The sequence below is a fragment of the Doryrhamphus excisus genome, chromosome 11, assembly GCF_030265055.1.
Source record: "Doryrhamphus excisus isolate RoL2022-K1 chromosome 11, RoL_Dexc_1.0, whole genome shotgun sequence".
NCBI classification, from domain to species: Eukaryota; Metazoa; Chordata; class Actinopteri; order Syngnathiformes; family Syngnathidae; genus Doryrhamphus; species Doryrhamphus excisus.
In genome coordinates, this window is record NC_080476.1 from 20151599 (window position 1) to 20168639 (window position 17041).

General features: G+C 42.3%; 3 protein-coding genes across 4 annotated transcripts in view; all 3 read left to right on the forward strand.

Annotated features, from left to right (window-relative positions):
- Positions 1–2160, forward strand: part of c11h12orf4 (chromosome 11 C12orf4 homolog) — a 67258-nt gene extending 65098 nt beyond the window's left edge. The window contains exon 15 of the mRNA XM_058087856.1: positions 2018–2160. The gene's annotated coding sequence lies outside the window, so the exon portion shown is untranslated. The remainder of the gene's footprint in view (positions 1–2017) is intronic.
- Positions 2161–2198: 38 nt separating this feature from the next.
- On the forward strand, positions 2199–9312 carry slc45a3 (solute carrier family 45 member 3). The gene is made up of 5 exons (XM_058087853.1): positions 2199–2346; positions 4963–5153; positions 5261–5930; positions 7487–7752; positions 7821–9312. The coding sequence occupies exons 1-5, from the start codon at positions 2199–2201 to the stop codon at positions 8283–8285; spliced, it is 1740 nt and encodes a 579-aa protein (XP_057943836.1). The 3' UTR covers positions 8286–9312.
- A 67-nt stretch (positions 9313–9379) lies between these two features.
- LOC131138700 (fibroblast growth factor 6-like) lies at positions 9380–16092 on the forward strand. 2 transcript variants are annotated; one of them, XM_058087862.1, is made up of 3 exons: positions 9380–11559; positions 11984–12087; positions 14999–16092. In XM_058087862.1, exons 1-3 carry the CDS (start codon positions 11220–11222, stop codon positions 15173–15175), a joined length of 621 nt encoding a protein of 206 aa, XP_057943845.1. In that variant the 5' UTR covers positions 9380–11219; the 3' UTR covers positions 15176–16092. The 2 variants fall into 2 exon arrangements, with proteins under 2 accessions (XP_057943845.1, XP_057943846.1); XM_058087863.1 differs by lacking the exon at positions 14999–16092 and having other exon boundaries at positions 11753–12117.
- The last annotated feature ends 949 nt before the right edge of the window (positions 16093–17041 follow it).

Below are 17041 nucleotides of genomic sequence, written 5' to 3' on the forward strand. Positions count from 1 at the left end.
TTTGTCATGTTCTCACTGTTCCTCAACTCTCTGATTGGTGGCCGACCTTAGCGGCATCCTACTTTTTTCCGTTTTTTGTGCCTTCTAAGTCAAAGTCCACATATATTCCGTAACGGTATATTCTTACAGCACACATTTTCCTATGGAGGCCAACTACTCTAAAACGCCCGGGCGGGGTCGGATCAGCATATGGCGTCACGTAATGGAGAATGTCACTAGAAAAATGATACATGAAGGTGTGGTTCACATGTCTCCTCCATGATGGACAGACTGAAGAAACAGATGTTGTGATTTGACCTTTAGTGTTTACTTTCCACTTTGACGTCTTTTGGCTATTTTAGATGCAAAAACTGCAACTTTATTAAAATAGCAACACAGAGGCAAAAAAAACTGTGCAATGTCTTCCGGTGTGCGTTTTGACACTTAAGACGAGCAAAGCGTCCGCGGCGGGAGAAAGAATTCTCTTGGCAAATGGTTCGGTGTGTTTGCCACATTTGGATTGCCGCAGCTGACTCATCTCCTCCCCGCCTGTCGTTGTTGTCGTTGTTGTTCCTGCTGTCCCAAAGCTGTTGGCGAGGAGCTTTGAGGGATGCATCACAATCGCATCCTTTTTGACTGCCGCCGCCGCCGCCGCCGCCGTCGTCGTATATTTGGACAAGAGCTTGAAATATGTACATTTGTTGTGAAAACTGACAGCTAGGAGAATTGACTCCCCTTGTTTCTCCACGTAGGACAGGGGGACTCAACGTTTATAACATCATTAGAGCCCTCCAGACATGAAATAACACCCCTATGGTGTCATTTCATGCTATTTCACGCACCCTAAGTGATAAGTAAAGTCGCATAAGTAAGTCTGATCGCATTGTCGTCAGTAGACAAAAAAAAAGTGCCTAAACCAGGGGTCTCAAACATGCGGCCCGCGGGCCAAATGTGGCCCGCAGGACGCTACTTTGAGGGCCCCCGCCTTGATATGAAAGTTTAACGTCAGTGCGGCCGGCGTAAATTATTCCGTTTGATTAATGTTCATGTTAAAGGTTAAATAACTGTTAATAGTTATCCTCCCTATCCGTGTGGAAGTGGTACGTTTTTGGCTATTTAAGTTTAAAGGAAATAACTCGGAGGCTACCGTTTTTAGGTCGCTAGCGCTCTAGTTTGCGAGTTAGCATGTGGCTAAAGACCATGGAGTTGCGCAATATGTTGCTTTGAGGGATGCATCACAATCGCATCCTTTTTGACTGCCGCCGCCGCCGTCGTCGTCTTCGTATATTTGGACAAGAGCTTGAAATATGTACATTTGTTGTGAAAACTGACAGCTAGGAGAATTGACTCCCCTTGTTTCTCCACGTAGGACAGGGGGACTCAACGTTTATAACATCATTAGAGCCCTCCAGACATGAAATAACACCCCTATGGTGTCATTTCATGCTATTTCACGCACCCTAAGTGATAAGTAAAGCCGCATAAGTAAGTCTGATTGCATTGTCGTCAGTAGAGAAAAAAAAAAGTGCCTAAACCAGGGGTCTCAAACATGCGGCCCGCGGGCCAAATGTGGCCCGCAGGACACTACTTTGAGGGCCCCCGCCTTGATATGAAAGTTTAACGTCAGTGCGGCCGGCGTAAATTATTACGTTTGCTTAATGTTCATGTTAAAGGTTAAATAACTGTTAATAGTTATCCTCCCTATCCGTGTGGAAGTGGTACGTTTTTGGCTATTTAAGTTTAAAGGAAATAACTCGGAGGCTACCGTTTTTAGGTCGCTAGCGCTCTAGTTTGCGAGTTAGCATGTGGCTAAAGACCCTGCAGTTGCGCAATATGTTGTAAATAAAGAGTATAAATGTGACTATAGTCGTGTTTTGTCATGTCTACAGGGCTCTAATAATGCTTTGGTCATTTTAATCTGAAAAAAATAATTTGTCTACCCAGCAACTATATGTGGTTTCTTAATTTTTTATTATTTATTATTATTATTATTATTATTATTTATTTATTACTGATTGATTGATTTTCTCCTCTGCAGATCCAGAATGCTGAGAGGAGGAGGATGAATCCTTCAGGTCATCCAAGTGTCTTTGCTGCTGTCCCCGGCAGCCCCGTCCGCCTCCCCAAAGTTAGCCCCCGCCCCCGCCCCCGCCGTAGCCTCTGCCCTCGCTAGGGCCGCCCCAGAGGGTCGGAAAAGGCGAGGCGGCCCCTTTTTAAATATGCCTGGATGGAGGTCTCAGTGGCGCCTTGTCCTGCTGAACTCCCTTACCTGCGGCCTGGAGATCTGCGTGGCAGCTGGGATCACATACGTGCCCCCGTTGTTGCTGGAGGCTGGAGTGGAGGAGCGCTACATGACTATGGTTCTCGGTAAATACTTGTTTTTCTTACGCGTACATCTGTCGCTCTTTCTCGGCACTTGATTCGTGTTTTGGAAAAGAAAACAAACTTGCAGTATCATTTGGACGCTGTGAACATCCAGCAGCAACACGACATTCTGGCATGACTACTATTTGGATGAAAAATACACTGTTTACTATGCTTAGCTGAGCGGTATTGAACCTGCATCACGGAATTTTGGCAAACTTAACACTGTAGAGCAACAACACACAATAATAATAATAATAATAATAAAACAAAATTGATAAATCATGTCAGGGACCTTAAAATTAGTCAGATTATCGCTGCAGTGATTGTGTCTAATTTTGGACCTGATGCTAGTTGTGCCTAAGCACCCTAAGCATCATGGGAAATGTAGTTCTTTTAGCGCAAACAAAGCTATTCTTCAACTATAACTCCACGTCCATATAAATGATACTAGTGGGGTCATGGATTCCAAGCGCTGTTACATGGTAATAAAAGACGAGCTTATCCCTCCAACCACAGGGACCCCCCCAGCCCCAGCCCACCCCTGAGGGCCACGTTTTAAATTAAAATTAAATTTAAAATGACAATTTTCCAGGATATTTCAAGCTTATCTTTTGATTTTTGACCCTTTTGACCTTCAAAAGGGTCAAAACATTATTGAGTTGTTGTTGGCATAATGGATCAGGATGTGTAAATTAGCATTTTTGGCGTAATGTAAGACTCGCATTGAAATACTAGCATTTAGCTTTAAATTGAGGCTTTTGGTGGAGTTGAGTCCAAAAAAAGGTCATCAAAATCTTGCCCGAAACTTAAGCAATGTGATCAGTTGCATTATCCCGTCAATGCCAAATGTCAATCACGTGCTCCTCACTAAAAGCATCTCATGTTAAATGTGTGCTGACGTCCAGATAACGGACACAGTTCCACCAATAAGACAAATGTTGCATCTTTAATGGAGAAAACAATCAGCTAAAAATGATTTTGCCGTCGTAAAGCTCTCAAAGAGAGCGGCGCTTGGAAGGCATGGTGGGATGGCGGGATGATGGGATGGCGGGATGGCGTTCTCCAATCCTATTACGGTAATGGAGGGTCTTGGGTGAAGATGTATATTGTGTCTCGGGATGCTAAAAGCCAATTTTGCCAGGCTAGTGGAAGTTCTCCAATGGCTGCTTTTCTGCTTTGTCGTCTTCATCTTCATACTTAGGTAATATTTAGAATATTATAAATATTATTATTATAGTAATAGTAGTTCACACTGTCAGGAATGGACAAGCTATGTGACGTTGGTTTGGCTTTAAGAGCATGTTATGCAATAAAAGGCAGTCAAATATTTTTTTTTTTTTACAAAATTTAGCATATTTAAGCATAAAAATGACTCTGTGAGCTAAAATCTTAGTATATAAGCCCTTCACAAGACGCTAAGATGTTGTGATATGTAGTCTACACAGGTCACTAGGTGTCAGTAATGGTACTGTAATGTTCGGTGAAATACACAAGCACCAGACTTGATTGCTGGTGCAACTTTTATGAGAGGTTTGAATCATATCACAACCGTCACGATCGTCCCTAACATCGACTACTGTAACCGACGCTAATCTAAAATTAAATTCTGAGTCTTCGACGGCACTTCCTGTCTGCCTTCCACTCAGTTTCCCCTAGCACATTTCCACCGGAACACATTTATAGTAACCATTGTAAACACCCATTTTTGTCTGGATTTGATTTGATTTTATTTGATTTTATTTGATTTTATTTGATTTTATTTGATTTTATTTGATTTTATTTTATTTTAATTTAATTTAATTTAATTTAAATTTAAATTTAAATTTAAATTTAAATTTAAATTTTAAATTTTAAATTTTAAATTTTAAATTTTTAATTTTTAATTTTTAATTTTTAATTTTAAATTTTAAATTTTAAATTTTAAATTTTAAATTTTAAATTTTAAATTTTAAATTTTAAATTTTAAATTTTTAATTTTTAATTTTTAATTTTTAATTTTTAATTTTTTATTTTTTATTTTTAATTTTTTATTTTTAATTTTTTATTTTTTATTTTTTATTTTTTATTTTTTATTTTTTATTTTTTAATTTTTAATTTTTAATTTTTAATTTTTAATTTTTAATTTTTTATTTTTTATTTTTTATTTTTTATTTTTTATTTTTTATTTTTTATTTTTTAATTTTTAATTTTTAATTTTTAATTTTTAATTTTTAATTTGTAATTTGTAATTTGTAATTTGTAATTTGTAATTTTAATTTTAATTTTAATTTTAATTTTAATTTTAATTTTAATTTTAATTTAATTTAATTTAATTTAAATTTTATTTTATGTAATTTTATTTTATATTATGTAATTTTATTTGAATTTTTTATTTGAATTTTTTATTTTTTTTATTTATTTTTATTTATTTTTATTTAACAGTTATTCTTATTGTTATTTTTATTGTGATTTTGATTTTAATTTTGATTTTGATTTTGAAATTTTTAATTTTTATTTTGTTATCATGTTGAGTATAATCCCTGCAGTGTCTTGGTATCCTTGGTAGTAGCCTGGTATCCTTGGTACTAGCCTCGGTAGTACTGCCCGCTAAGACTACACCCTTGGTTCTGTCCCCAGGTATCGGTCCAGTCCTCGGCCTGCTCTTCGTCCCCCTTATCGGCTCGGCCAGTGACCACTGCAACAGCAGTTACGGCCGAAGGCGGCCTTTCATCTGGTTGTTGTCTCTGGGGGTCCTCTTGGCGCTTTTCATCATTCCCTACGCCGACGTCCTGGCAGCACGCCTTGCCTGGGGGGGGCACACGTTCCAGGTGAGGAACCTTGACAATTGGAGTACCGATCCCAGATGGATATCCAGATGGCTACAATTAAAACCGGGTGTTCAATTCCAATGTCTGTGATGTTTCTTTGGTTTTAGGTGGGGTTCCTTATCCTCGGAGTGGGTCTTCTGGACTTCTGTGGACAAGTGTGCTTCACGCCTTTGGAGGCCCTGCTGTCAGACCTCTATCGAGATCGTGAGGACTGCAACCAAGCCTTTGCCATGTTCTCCTTCATGGTCAGCTTAGGAGGCTGCGTGGGATACCTGCTTCCTTCCATCGACTGGAGCCACAGCTTGCTCTCCGTTTACCTTGGAGGCCAAGCCCAGTGCCTGTTCTTCCTCCTCATCTTCATCTTCATCTCCAGTGTTCTCATCACTATGAAGCTCTCCGACTCCAAAGAGCCCCCCGTTGCGATCGGGCGCTCCACGACGGTGGAGTCTTTCCTGGATTCAGGAAGCGGTACCGTGGAATCGAGCCAGCGCGGCGTGCCTTGCTCGTGCTGCTACTCGCTGAAGTGCAAGCTGAGGCTCCTGAAGAGCGGACCCTTGCTGTGTCTGCTGAGGACATGCTGGTCTGTGGCCCCCGCCATCTACAGGAGCTACTGCCACGTCCCCAGGGTGATGCGGCAGCTGTGCGTGGCGCATCTCTGCAACTGCATGGCCGTCATGTCCTTCATGCTCTTCTTCACGGTCTTTGTGGGCGAAGGCGTCTACAGCGGCGTGCCCAATGCCGGACCAGGAAGCGAGCCCAAGCAGAGATATGATGAAGGTCAGTTTCTTTGGTTTTTTGTTGTCAACAAGTAGCCCATATTGGCCATGAAGGTCATCAGGTCAAAAAAACGGTAATGGCACCCTACGCCGACACTCCTAGGTCCCGTAATGGCACCCCACACACCGACCAGTCCTAAGACCGGTAATGGCACCCCACACGCCGACAGTCCTAAGACCGGTAATGGCACCCTACACCGGCAGTCCTAAGACCGTACGCCAACACTCCTAAAACTGGTAATGCCACCCTACGCCGACCAGTCCTAAGACCGGTAATGGCACCCTACACCGGCAGTCCTAAGACCGTACGCCGACAGTCGTAAGACCAGTAATGGCACCCTACGCCGACCAGTCCTTAGACCGGTAATCGCACCCTACGCCGACACTCCTAAAACCGGTAATGGCACCCTACGTCGACAGTCCTAAGATCGGTAATGGCACCCTACGTCGACAGTCCTAAAACTGGTAATGGCACCCTATGCCGACATTCCTAAGACCAGTAATGGCACCCTATGCCGACAGTCCTAAAACCGGTAATGGCACCCTACGCTGACACTCCTAAGACTGGTAGCCAATAGTCCAAAGACTGGTAATGGCACCCTACGCCCACAGTCCTAAAACCGGTAATGGCACCCTACCCCGGCAGTCCTAAGACCAGTAATGGCACCCTACGCCGACCAGTCCTAAGACCGGTAATTGCACCCTACACGACACTCCTAAGACCGGTAATGGCACCCTACGCCGACCAGTCCTAAAACCGGTAATGGCACCCTACGCCGACCAGTCCTAAGACTGGTAATGGCACCCTACCCCGGAAGTCCTAAGACCAGTAATGGCACCCTACCCCGGAACTACTAAGACCATACACCGACCAGTCCTAAGACCGGTAATGGCACCCTACGCCGACCAGTCCTAAGGCCGTACGCCGACACTCCTAAAACCGGTAATGGCACCCTAAACCGACTGTCCTAAGACCGGTAACGGCACCCTACACTGACAGTCCTAAGACCGTATGCCGACACTCCTAAAACCGGTAATGGCATCATACGTCGACCAGTCCTAAGACTGGTAATGGCACCCTACGCCGACTGTCCTAAAACCGGTAATGGCACCCTACGCCGACCAGTCCTAAGACCGGTAATGGCATCCTACGCCAACCAGTCCTAAGACTGGTAATGGCACCCTACGCCGACCAGTCCTAAGACTGTACGCTGACAGTCCTAAGACCGGTAATGGCACCCTACGCTGACCAGTCCTAAGACCGTATGCCGACACTCCTAAAACCGGTAATGGCACCATACGCCGGCAGTCTTAAGACCGTACACCGACACTCCTAAAACCGGTAATAGCACCCTACGCCGACCAGTTCTAAGACCGGTAATGGCACCCTACGCCGACTTAAGTAAAGTCGATCAATCACGCCAAAGATGTTGAGTCCTGTGCCGCATCGCCGCCTACTGGCGTGGCCTGGACTACACGTGCAGGTTTTTGGTTTGGACAACCTCTCCGACACGCAGCGTTCCCGGATTTAAACGCCTGGGGTTGCTCGTTTTCTAGGCGTCCGCATGGGAAGCCTGGGCCTGTTCCTGCAGTGTGCCACCTCAACCTTCTTCTCCATGGTCATGAGTCGTATGGTGGGCCACTTTGGGTCGCGCCGGGTCTACCTGAGCAGCATGGTGAGCTTCACCGTGTCCATGCTGGTCATCTGCCTTTCCAAGAGCGTGGTCCTGGTCACCGTCATGGCCGCCCTCACCGGCTACGCCTACGCCACTCTGCAGACCCTGCCCTACACCCTCACCTGCCACTACCACAAGGAGAAGACGGTAAGTTCTTCCATGCCATCAAAGTCTGGGGGACGCCGAAAAGTAGTCTTATCCCGTTCCCGTTCCAGGTCTATATGCCAAAAAGGAAAACCAAAAACCTGCATAAGAATGGCGTTCCAACCAAGCGGGACTATTTGACTGCTGCGGAAGAAGGACTAGCAGCCGGCTCCTCCTTCGGGAACGGCTTCTACTCCGCTTCCCTCAACCACAACGCCTCACCTCTTGGCTCCGGGGTCCCCGAGCAGGACGAGGCGGAGTCCGGCTACGAGAACCGCGGCGTGGGTTTGGACTTTGCCATTCTAGACAGCACCTTCCTCCTCTCTCAGGTTATTCCCACCCTTTTTATGGGCACCATTGTTCAGCTCGCCCAGTCCGTCACCGCGTACGTGGCCTGCTCCGCCATCTTGGGCGTTATCGGCATCTTTTTAGCCACTCGGGTTGTCTTTGACCAAAAGGACCTGAAGGGCTGCGACTCAGACGGGAAACACGTTGGGAAGATTGCGGAAGATTGGGGAAGATCAACAATGCACTAAAGGATACCGTCGTATCCCAGGAGGCCTTGCTTCGGTTTTTATGCATTTTTTTCTTTTTTTTGCACCTTATGAAAAATGTGCCAATTATGAGGCAGCGTGGATAGAAGGTGAAAAAAATTAGCATCAGCAATGTGCAGCTACGTCAACGACACGCCTAGCATGATTCCAGGGTTGGTCGACAAGTAAGGAAGTAAGGGAATGCTGCCCCCGTTCCAGCAGACCTCGTACCAGCTTAAGCCTCCAGATGCCTTCTCTTTTTGGTCTCGTAGTCTTTCAGCAAGAAAAATCTATTCTGGTTCCTCGCCGGGTTCCTCGCCGACCGTGCCGTACTGTACGTCAGTCTGTCTAGCTCAGGTTTTAATGGCGGTTTTGGACGTCCATCGTCATTCCGAGGTCAAATCCTAGTGGACTCCGAACGTCCCCGGATGCAATTCAGATCTTTGCTGTACCTTCATTGCGCTCGCGTGACAATCCTCGACTTGAGCATCGAAGGGGGGGGGGTTTAAAAAAAAAAAAAAAACACCACCATGGTTTCAACCCCAAAATGTCGTCAGTTGCACATCTGTAAAAAAAAAAAAAAAAAAAAAAAAAAAGAAAAAGTGCCTGTATATTTTATTAACTTTTGTACATACATATTTATTTATAATACAGATTTTATAACTGCTAGCCTGTAGCATCCTTGCTTGAGGGCTATTTGTAAGTTATTTGTACGGATGAAACCACGTGGAATCCTCCATCCTCCAAGAGTCCTAAGTTATTTGAAGCTAGGCTGCTTTTCTTATCGCTAAAAATATCTTTGATTTTATTTCACTCCTTATTCAGCAATATTCTGATTTTAGGCTCATCTGCACCCAAATGTCCTGTTGATTAGTTAGGTGTTTTTTTTTTTAAGCCAGTGCCAATGGAAGACTCTTAAGGCCAGATACTGTAGTATGTTACGTATATCGTGTACTACGCAATATTGACGGGGTACTCTTTATTTGACATTCTCCACATCGCTTTTCTAAGCAATAAAACATCTTTTAGATTTGGGTTCTTTTTTTTATAATCAGGACTGAAGTGTGGCTATTTTTTTGTATTTTTACTTTCATTTTAGGGTGGGGGGGGGGGTGAGTTTTTGTCATAGAAATATGTACAATCTGTTCCATCCCCATGTACACATCAAGGGTGTCCAAACTGCGACCTGGGCACCATTTGTGGCATATGGCTGTTTTTTTATTGGCCTGCAGCACATTCATTAAAAAAAAAATTCACATTTTTTTTTTTTTTTTACTAAAATAAACTTAACTAAACTTAACTAAAATAAACTCTTAACATCAGGAAAAATAACATTTTAGTGGTATAAACTTGAGCTATTAAAAAAAAGTCCATAATATGAAAAAAAAAAACATCTTTGGAAAGAACTGGTTGGGGGAAAAAGTTACAATATTAAGGGAATAAAGTACAAATATTCAGAGATGAGAATTTACAAGACGGAAGTTGTAAAATAAAAAAAAAACTGTTTGAATCTTTATAAAATATAGTCAAAAATATTAAGCAAAAGGACAAAAAAATGCAATTTTGTAAAAAAAAAAATAAAATACATTTGTAACATGAGGAAATGTCATTTTCATAGTAAAGTTGAAATATATTTTTTAAAGTAGTAATATATGGATATAAAGTCATAATATTTAGACAATAAAGTTGTCGTCCATCAAAAATAATGTAACAAAAAAAATATTTAGTGGTATAAATTTGAAATATTACACAAAAAACTACTTAAAAAGTCAGAATATGAGAAAGAAAATGGGAAAAATTAGGTTGGGGGGGGAGTTTAATAAAATATTATGTGAATAAATATTAAAAATAATAATAAAAAAAAGAATAAATAAAAAAAAAATAAAGTTGTCATTTAAATGACATTACACAGTAATATCATTTGAATAAAGTCATAGTTTTATGAAAAAAGGGGGGGTCTTTTCCACTTAAAGCACAATATATGTAACTTCTTATATTGCTTTATAAACTATGACATTGTCCCTCGCATGCGTCCATATTCCGTCCGGGTAACAGCGCCATCTAGTGGAGATCCTGGGAACTGCAACCGCCTCGGCCTCCCCGACACATGGCCACGCAGCTGCTGACATTATCCGTTACACGGAACACACGATAGGCTTTGGTGTCAGCGGGAATGGCACGCAGACTATGCGTGCCATTCCGTGTCAGGCCCGGGTTTCGCTGTCACGTACGGGAGAACATGTGGAGATCTTTAGGAATAATGCCACAATAGAACAGCCGGGGGGGGGGGGCTTCAGGTGTAGTTGACGCGTCACCGAGGAGGATCCACGGACGCGTTTGGGTCGAGTCGTGGCAGGCTGCGCAAGAGCCCCTTCATTGCTCTCCAGTGACAAGCGGGGGCCTCTTTTTACACCTTCTTTCTAAATAAGGAAGCGGCCTGACAGACATATGACCACCCGCCCAATTTGGGAGCAGCCCGAGCGCGACCCTCCCCCCGCCTCTTCCACGGAAGCCTCCGCGCAGAGCTAGTGCTCCCCGGCCGCCGTGGATGCGAGGATGCCGGGCCCGGCCCGAGAGGCTTTCTTCCCGCTGCCGCCGCCGCCGCCGCCACCGCCGCACGCCGGGGGATTTGTTCCAGGTCTTCTCGGGGAGGGAGCGAGTGCGTGCGCGAGGGGAGAGAGAGAGGCGCGGAGGAGCCGCAAAACATGGTAATCGCCAGCAGCAGCAGCAGCAGCAGCACCATCACCAGCAGCAGCACCATCACCTCCGGGGTCTCCTCTCCTCCTCCTCCGCAGCGGGGCTTGCGTTTCATGCCCCGCACGGCCCTGGTCCGCGCTCCAGAAATAACCCTGAGCCGGCATGCCGACGGGAGAAAAACAAGAAGAGCGGTATTTTTAGCCTCATTAATTTGCACCACGTGGTCTGAAGGTAAACCGGATGGCCGGAGCTCGCAGGCTCCTCGTCAGTATGTCCCAGCGGACGCTGACCGCGGCGGCGGTTCTCTTGTGCGGCCTGCTGCTGGGCTGGGTGTCGGCGCACCCGCCGCTGCCGGGCGGCCGGACGAACGCCACCCTGCTGCTGGAGAAGCGCTGGGAGACGCTCTTCTCCCGCTCCGTGCTCGGGATCTCCGGGGAGAAGCCGGAGCTCAACTGGGAGAGCGACTACCTGCTGGGCATCAAGAGGGTGCGGAGGCTCTACTGCAACGTGGGCATCGGCTTCCACCTCCGGATCCTCCCGGATGGAAGGATCGACGGCGTGCACCACGAGAACCAGTACAGTGAGTCCTTCCGTGGTCGTGTGTGTGTGTGTGTGTGTGTGTGTGTGTGTGGACTATTCCGTCATTAAAAACCATCGGTGCCGAACACCCCCCCCCCCGGCACCCGGGCCCCCCCTGCCCCCGCTCACCCCCTCCCACCCTGAGCATGACATGAATGTATGGCCGCTTTTAGACACAACTTATTTTTACGCAGGCCCACGCAAATGGCGCCGCAAGAAATGCGTGCGTGTGCATGTGCATGTGCGTGCAGATGTGAAGGATGCGGAACAAAAGAGTCCCGTCACGTCACGCTGCGCAGAAAAATGGGCAAGGTTACACCCATGGAGGTGCAGGGAGACAACACAACAACACAATAACACAATAACAACACAATGCATGTATGCCAAAATATGATTATGATTATGATATTGATATTGATGTGCAGGTCTGATCGAGATCTCCACGGTGGAGAGAGGAGTGGTGAGCCTCTATGGAGTCAAGAGTGACTTGTACGTCGCCATGAACAGACGCGGGAGGTTATACGGGACGGTAGGTATGACTTTTCTTTTGGGGGGGGGCGAGGGGGTCAGGCTAGGCCTCATAATATTCCAAACAAAAACATATTATGGCTTCCCGGAACTGGAACGCCGCGACTCATTGAATGAAACAGCTGGAGCCTATCCCAGATGACTTGTGGGCTCAAATGTCTCGTTTAGTCTTCATTTCTGGAAAATTAACTCATGTTTCCTGTTTTTCTGGAAGGTTTTTCTTATTCCTTTTTGACAAAATGTCCTTTATTTTCCCTCTTTTCCTTATCTTTTAGAAATATTTCCTTAATCTTCTGGAAAATGTATCTTATTTTCCCGAATTTTTCCTTATTTTTCTAGAAAATGTGCGTTATTTTCCCCTCATGTTCCTTATTTTCCAGAAAATTTTCTAGAAAATTTAGTTTTATTTTCCCCTAAATTACCATTATTTCTGACAAATCTGGCTTATTTTCCCAATTTTTTCTTTATTTTCTAAAAAATGTATTTTATTATTCCCTCACTCCCCCCCCCCCATTTTCTAAGAAATCCTTATTTTTCAAAATTTTCTGGAACATTTTTTGTTTTATTTTCCGCTAAATTACCATTATTTCTGACAAATCTGGCTTATTTCCCCAAATTTTTCTTTATTTTCTGGATAATTTACTTTATTATTACCTCACTTCCCCCCATGTTTTCTAAGAAATCCTTATTTTTCAAAATTTTCTTGAAAGTTTTGTTTTATTTTCCACTAAATTACCATTATTTCTGACAAATCTGGCTTATTTCCCCAAATTTTTCTTTAATTTCTGGAAAATGTACTTTATTATTCCCTCACTTCCCCCCCTGTTTTCTAAGAAATCCTTATTTTTCAAAATTTTCTGGAAAATTTTGTTTTATTTTCCCCTAAATTACCATTATTTCTGACAAATCTGGCTTATTTCCCCAAATTTTTCTTTATTTTCTGGAAAATGTACTTTATTATTCTCTTACTTCCTGCCGTTTTCTAAGAAATCCTTATTTTTCAAAATTTTCTGGAAAATTTTTGTTTTATTTTCTCCTAAATTACCATTATTTCTGACAAATCTGGCTTATTTCCCCAAATTTTTCTTGATTTTCTGGATAATTTACTTTATTATTACCTCACTTCCCCCCATGTTTTCTAAGAAATCCTTATTTTTCCAAATTTTTTTGAAAATTTTGTTTTATTTCCCCTAAATTACCATTCTTTCTGACAAATCTGGTTTATTTCCCCAAATTTTTCTTTATTTTCTGGATAATTTACTTTATTATTCCCTCACTCCCCCCCCCCCCCCCCCCCGTTTTCTAAGAAATCCTTATTCATCCAAATTTTCTGGAAAATTTTGTTTTATTTTCCCCTAAATTACCATTATTTCTGACAAATCTGGCTTATTTCCCCAAATTTTTCTTTATTTTCTGGAAAAATGTACTTTATTATTCCCTCACTTCTCCCCCTGTTTTCTAAGAAATGTTCCAGATTTCCTTGATTTTGCCTTATTTTCTAGAAACGTGTCTCATATCATGAGAAATGTACTTATTCCTCCCAATTTCCTGTTATTTTCTAAAAAATATTATTATTGTTTTCCCAATTTTTTTTGAAAATTTACCTTATTTCCCCTCGTGTTTCCTTATTTTCTGGAATATTTTCTCAGATTTTGTGGAAATTGTAGTTTATTTTTTCCTAAATTCCCATTTATTTTCAGACAAATGTGTCTTTTTTCCCACTCAGTTCCTCTTTTATTTTCTGTGAAATGTTCCTGATTTCCCTGATTTTTCCTTATTTTCTGGAAAATGTGTCTTATTTTCCAGATTTTCCTGGAAAATGTACTTATTTTCCTGTAGTTTCCTGTTATTTTCTAAAAATATATGACTATTTTTCCAAATGATTCCTTATTTTCCTTAAATTTCTTTATTTTTCTGGAAAACTTACCTAATTACAGTACTGTACTGTACTGTACTACACTGTACTACACTGTACACACACACACATATCATACTTTCACTCTTAACCTTCATGTTGTGTTTTTTTAATCCTATCATCGGGATGGCCGCCAGCGTGCTTTCTCGTTGATTGTTTGATGGAAGCTGATGGCGAGATTTGTAGTCATGTCAGCGCTAACCTTGACGTGATTGGCCGGCCAATGACAAAGACGCGCGTTCCCGTTAGCGGCGGACATCTTTTGACAGGCAGAATGCATCTGCTCTTGAGTGACGAAGTGTTGGCTTGCCGCTGTGCTGATGATCCGATAAGAGATTCAGTTTGGACTCGTGCAGTCTCAATATGTTTGAGAACATATTCATCATCATTAGAGCCCCATAGACATGATATAACACCCCTATAGTCACCTTTATACTCCTATTATTATTTGTTTACGTCACATTGCGCAACTCTTACACGCGGGCTACAGGACCCCTGCAGGGACATCAAAGTCGGCCGCTGCTTTTAGCGTAGCAAGCTAGCGCGCTAACTGGTTAGCTTCACGTTTAATGGTTTAATTTAATTTGAACATGCATCAGATTCCAATTGAGTGCATCCCATAATCAGTTCCCAGTTCCACATGTCCAAAAGGAGTAGGAAGAAGCAAAGCTTATTAAATCCTACCCCTCCATCTGGTACTTTAATTACATTTGTTCACTTCCTGCTTTCCTAATATAGTTTAAGTTTGGGGTTAAGAAAGGGTTTGAAACAGAGTGGGAAAGAACGATAAAGTCAGACGCCAAAAAGGTACCACTTCCACACAGAAGGCGAGGAGTACTTTTTTCAGTCGGACTGACTATACAGCGCATCAAAGTAACAATACTACCGCCATATTTGGAAAAAAAAACACGTGTAGCGAGGGACGACTTTTATATTTGGCTTTTCCAAGCTTCCCTGCTCCGGGAATGACGCTGTCCGCCTCTTGTGTCCTCCCCAGACGGTTTTCCACGACGAATGCAAGTTCCAGGAGCGTCTCCTCCCCAACAACTACAACGCCTACGAATCGCTGGCGTACCGAGGCTCCTTCGTGGCGCTCAGCAAGCACGGCCGCGTGAAACGGGGCAACAAGGCCACCACGGCCATGACTGTGACGCACTTCCTGCCCCGGATCTGACTCCGAGCAAAGACAAGGCAATAACACACACGTATTTGCACATGCGGATTCTTTTCCCAGGTAACGGCACCGTAGTATCCATACTGTACATCCAAAACCCAAACGCAACGGACTGTCATAGAAAGAATATGTAGTATTTATTCAGACTTGATATGTATATTTGGGTAGATGACTTTGTAGTAGAAATATTCTAATGCCTTCTTTTGCTGCTTTTGGTTGGGATCGACACCATTTTGGGATTGGGATGGAAAGAGTTTGGACTTTTTGGGTGCTCGCCCCGTCGGTTTGTGATAGTTTTATTACCTCAAAGCACCGCGATCCCGAGGTGACGAAATCGAAAAATATACGTACATGCATGAATATAAAAAAAACAAACGTTTTTGTCGTGCACCGATCTCCGCTTCTTGGAGTTCGCTTCTCTGACAGGGCAAATATGGCGGCGGTTGACGGCTTGCTTTGTCATGAGGTAGCGGTGCCTTGAATTCCTATTTCGCCCCCCCGGCCCCCGGCCCCCGGCCCCGTGCATGCAAGAAACGTTGGTGCTCGAGTCAGAAATAGGAACGAAAGTCATCACTCTTTTTTCTGGAAGTTTTTTCTTATTCCTTTTTGACAAAATGTCCTTTATTTTCCCTCTTTTCCTTATCTTTTAGAAATATTTCCTTAATTTTCTGGAAAATGTATCTTATTTTCCCGAATTTTTCCTTATTTTTCTAGAAAATGTGCGTTATTTTCCCCTCATGTTCCTTATTTTCCAGAAAATTTTCTAGAAAATTTAGTTTTATTTTCCCCTAAATTACCATTATTTCTGACAAATCTGGCTTATTTTCCCAATTTTTTCTTTATTTTCTAAAAAATGTATTTTATTATTCCCTCACTCCCCCCTGTTTTCTAAGAAATCCTTATTTTTCAAAATTTTCTGGAACATTTTTGTTTTATTTTCCCCTAAATTACCATTATTTCTGACAAATCTGGCTTATTTACCCAAATTTTTCTTGATTTTCTGGATAATTTACTTTATTATTCCTTTACTTCCCCCCCTGTTTTCTAAGAAATCCTTATTTTTCAAAATTTTCTGGAACATTTTTGTTTTATTTTCCCCTAAATTACCATTATTTCTGACAAATCTGGCTTATTTTCCCAATTTTTTCTTTATTTTCTAAAAAATTTATTTTATTATTCCCTCACTTCCCCCCCTGTTTTCTAAGAAATCCTTATTTTTCAAAATTTTCTGGAACATTTTTTGTTTTATTTTCCCCTAAATTACCATTATTTCTGACAAATCTGGCTTATTTCCCCAAATTTTTCTTTATTTTCTGGATAATTTACTTTATTATTCCCTCACTTCCCCCCCTGTTTTCTAAGAAATCCTTATTTTTCAAAATTTTCTGGAACATTTTTTGTTTTATTTTCCCCTAAATTACCATTATTTCTGACAAATCTGGCTTATTTCCCCAAATTTTTCTTTATTTTCTGGATAATTTACTTTATTATTCCCTCACTTCCCCCCCTGTTTTCTAAGAAATCCTTATTTTTCAAAATTTTCTGGAACATTTTTGTTTTATTTTCCCCTAAATTACCATTATTTCTGACAAATCTGGCTTATTTCCCCAAATTTGTCTTTATTTTCTGGATAATTTACTTTATTATTCCCTCACTTCCCCCCCTGTTTTCTAAGAAATCCTTATTTTTCAAAATTTTCTGGAACATTTTTTGTTTTATTTTCCCCTAAATTACCATTATTTCTGACAAATCTGGCTTATTTCCCCAAATTTTTCTTTATTTTCTGGATAATTTACTTTATTATTCCCTCACTTCCCCCCCTGTTTTCTAAGAAATCCTTATTTTTCAAAATTTTCTGGAACATTT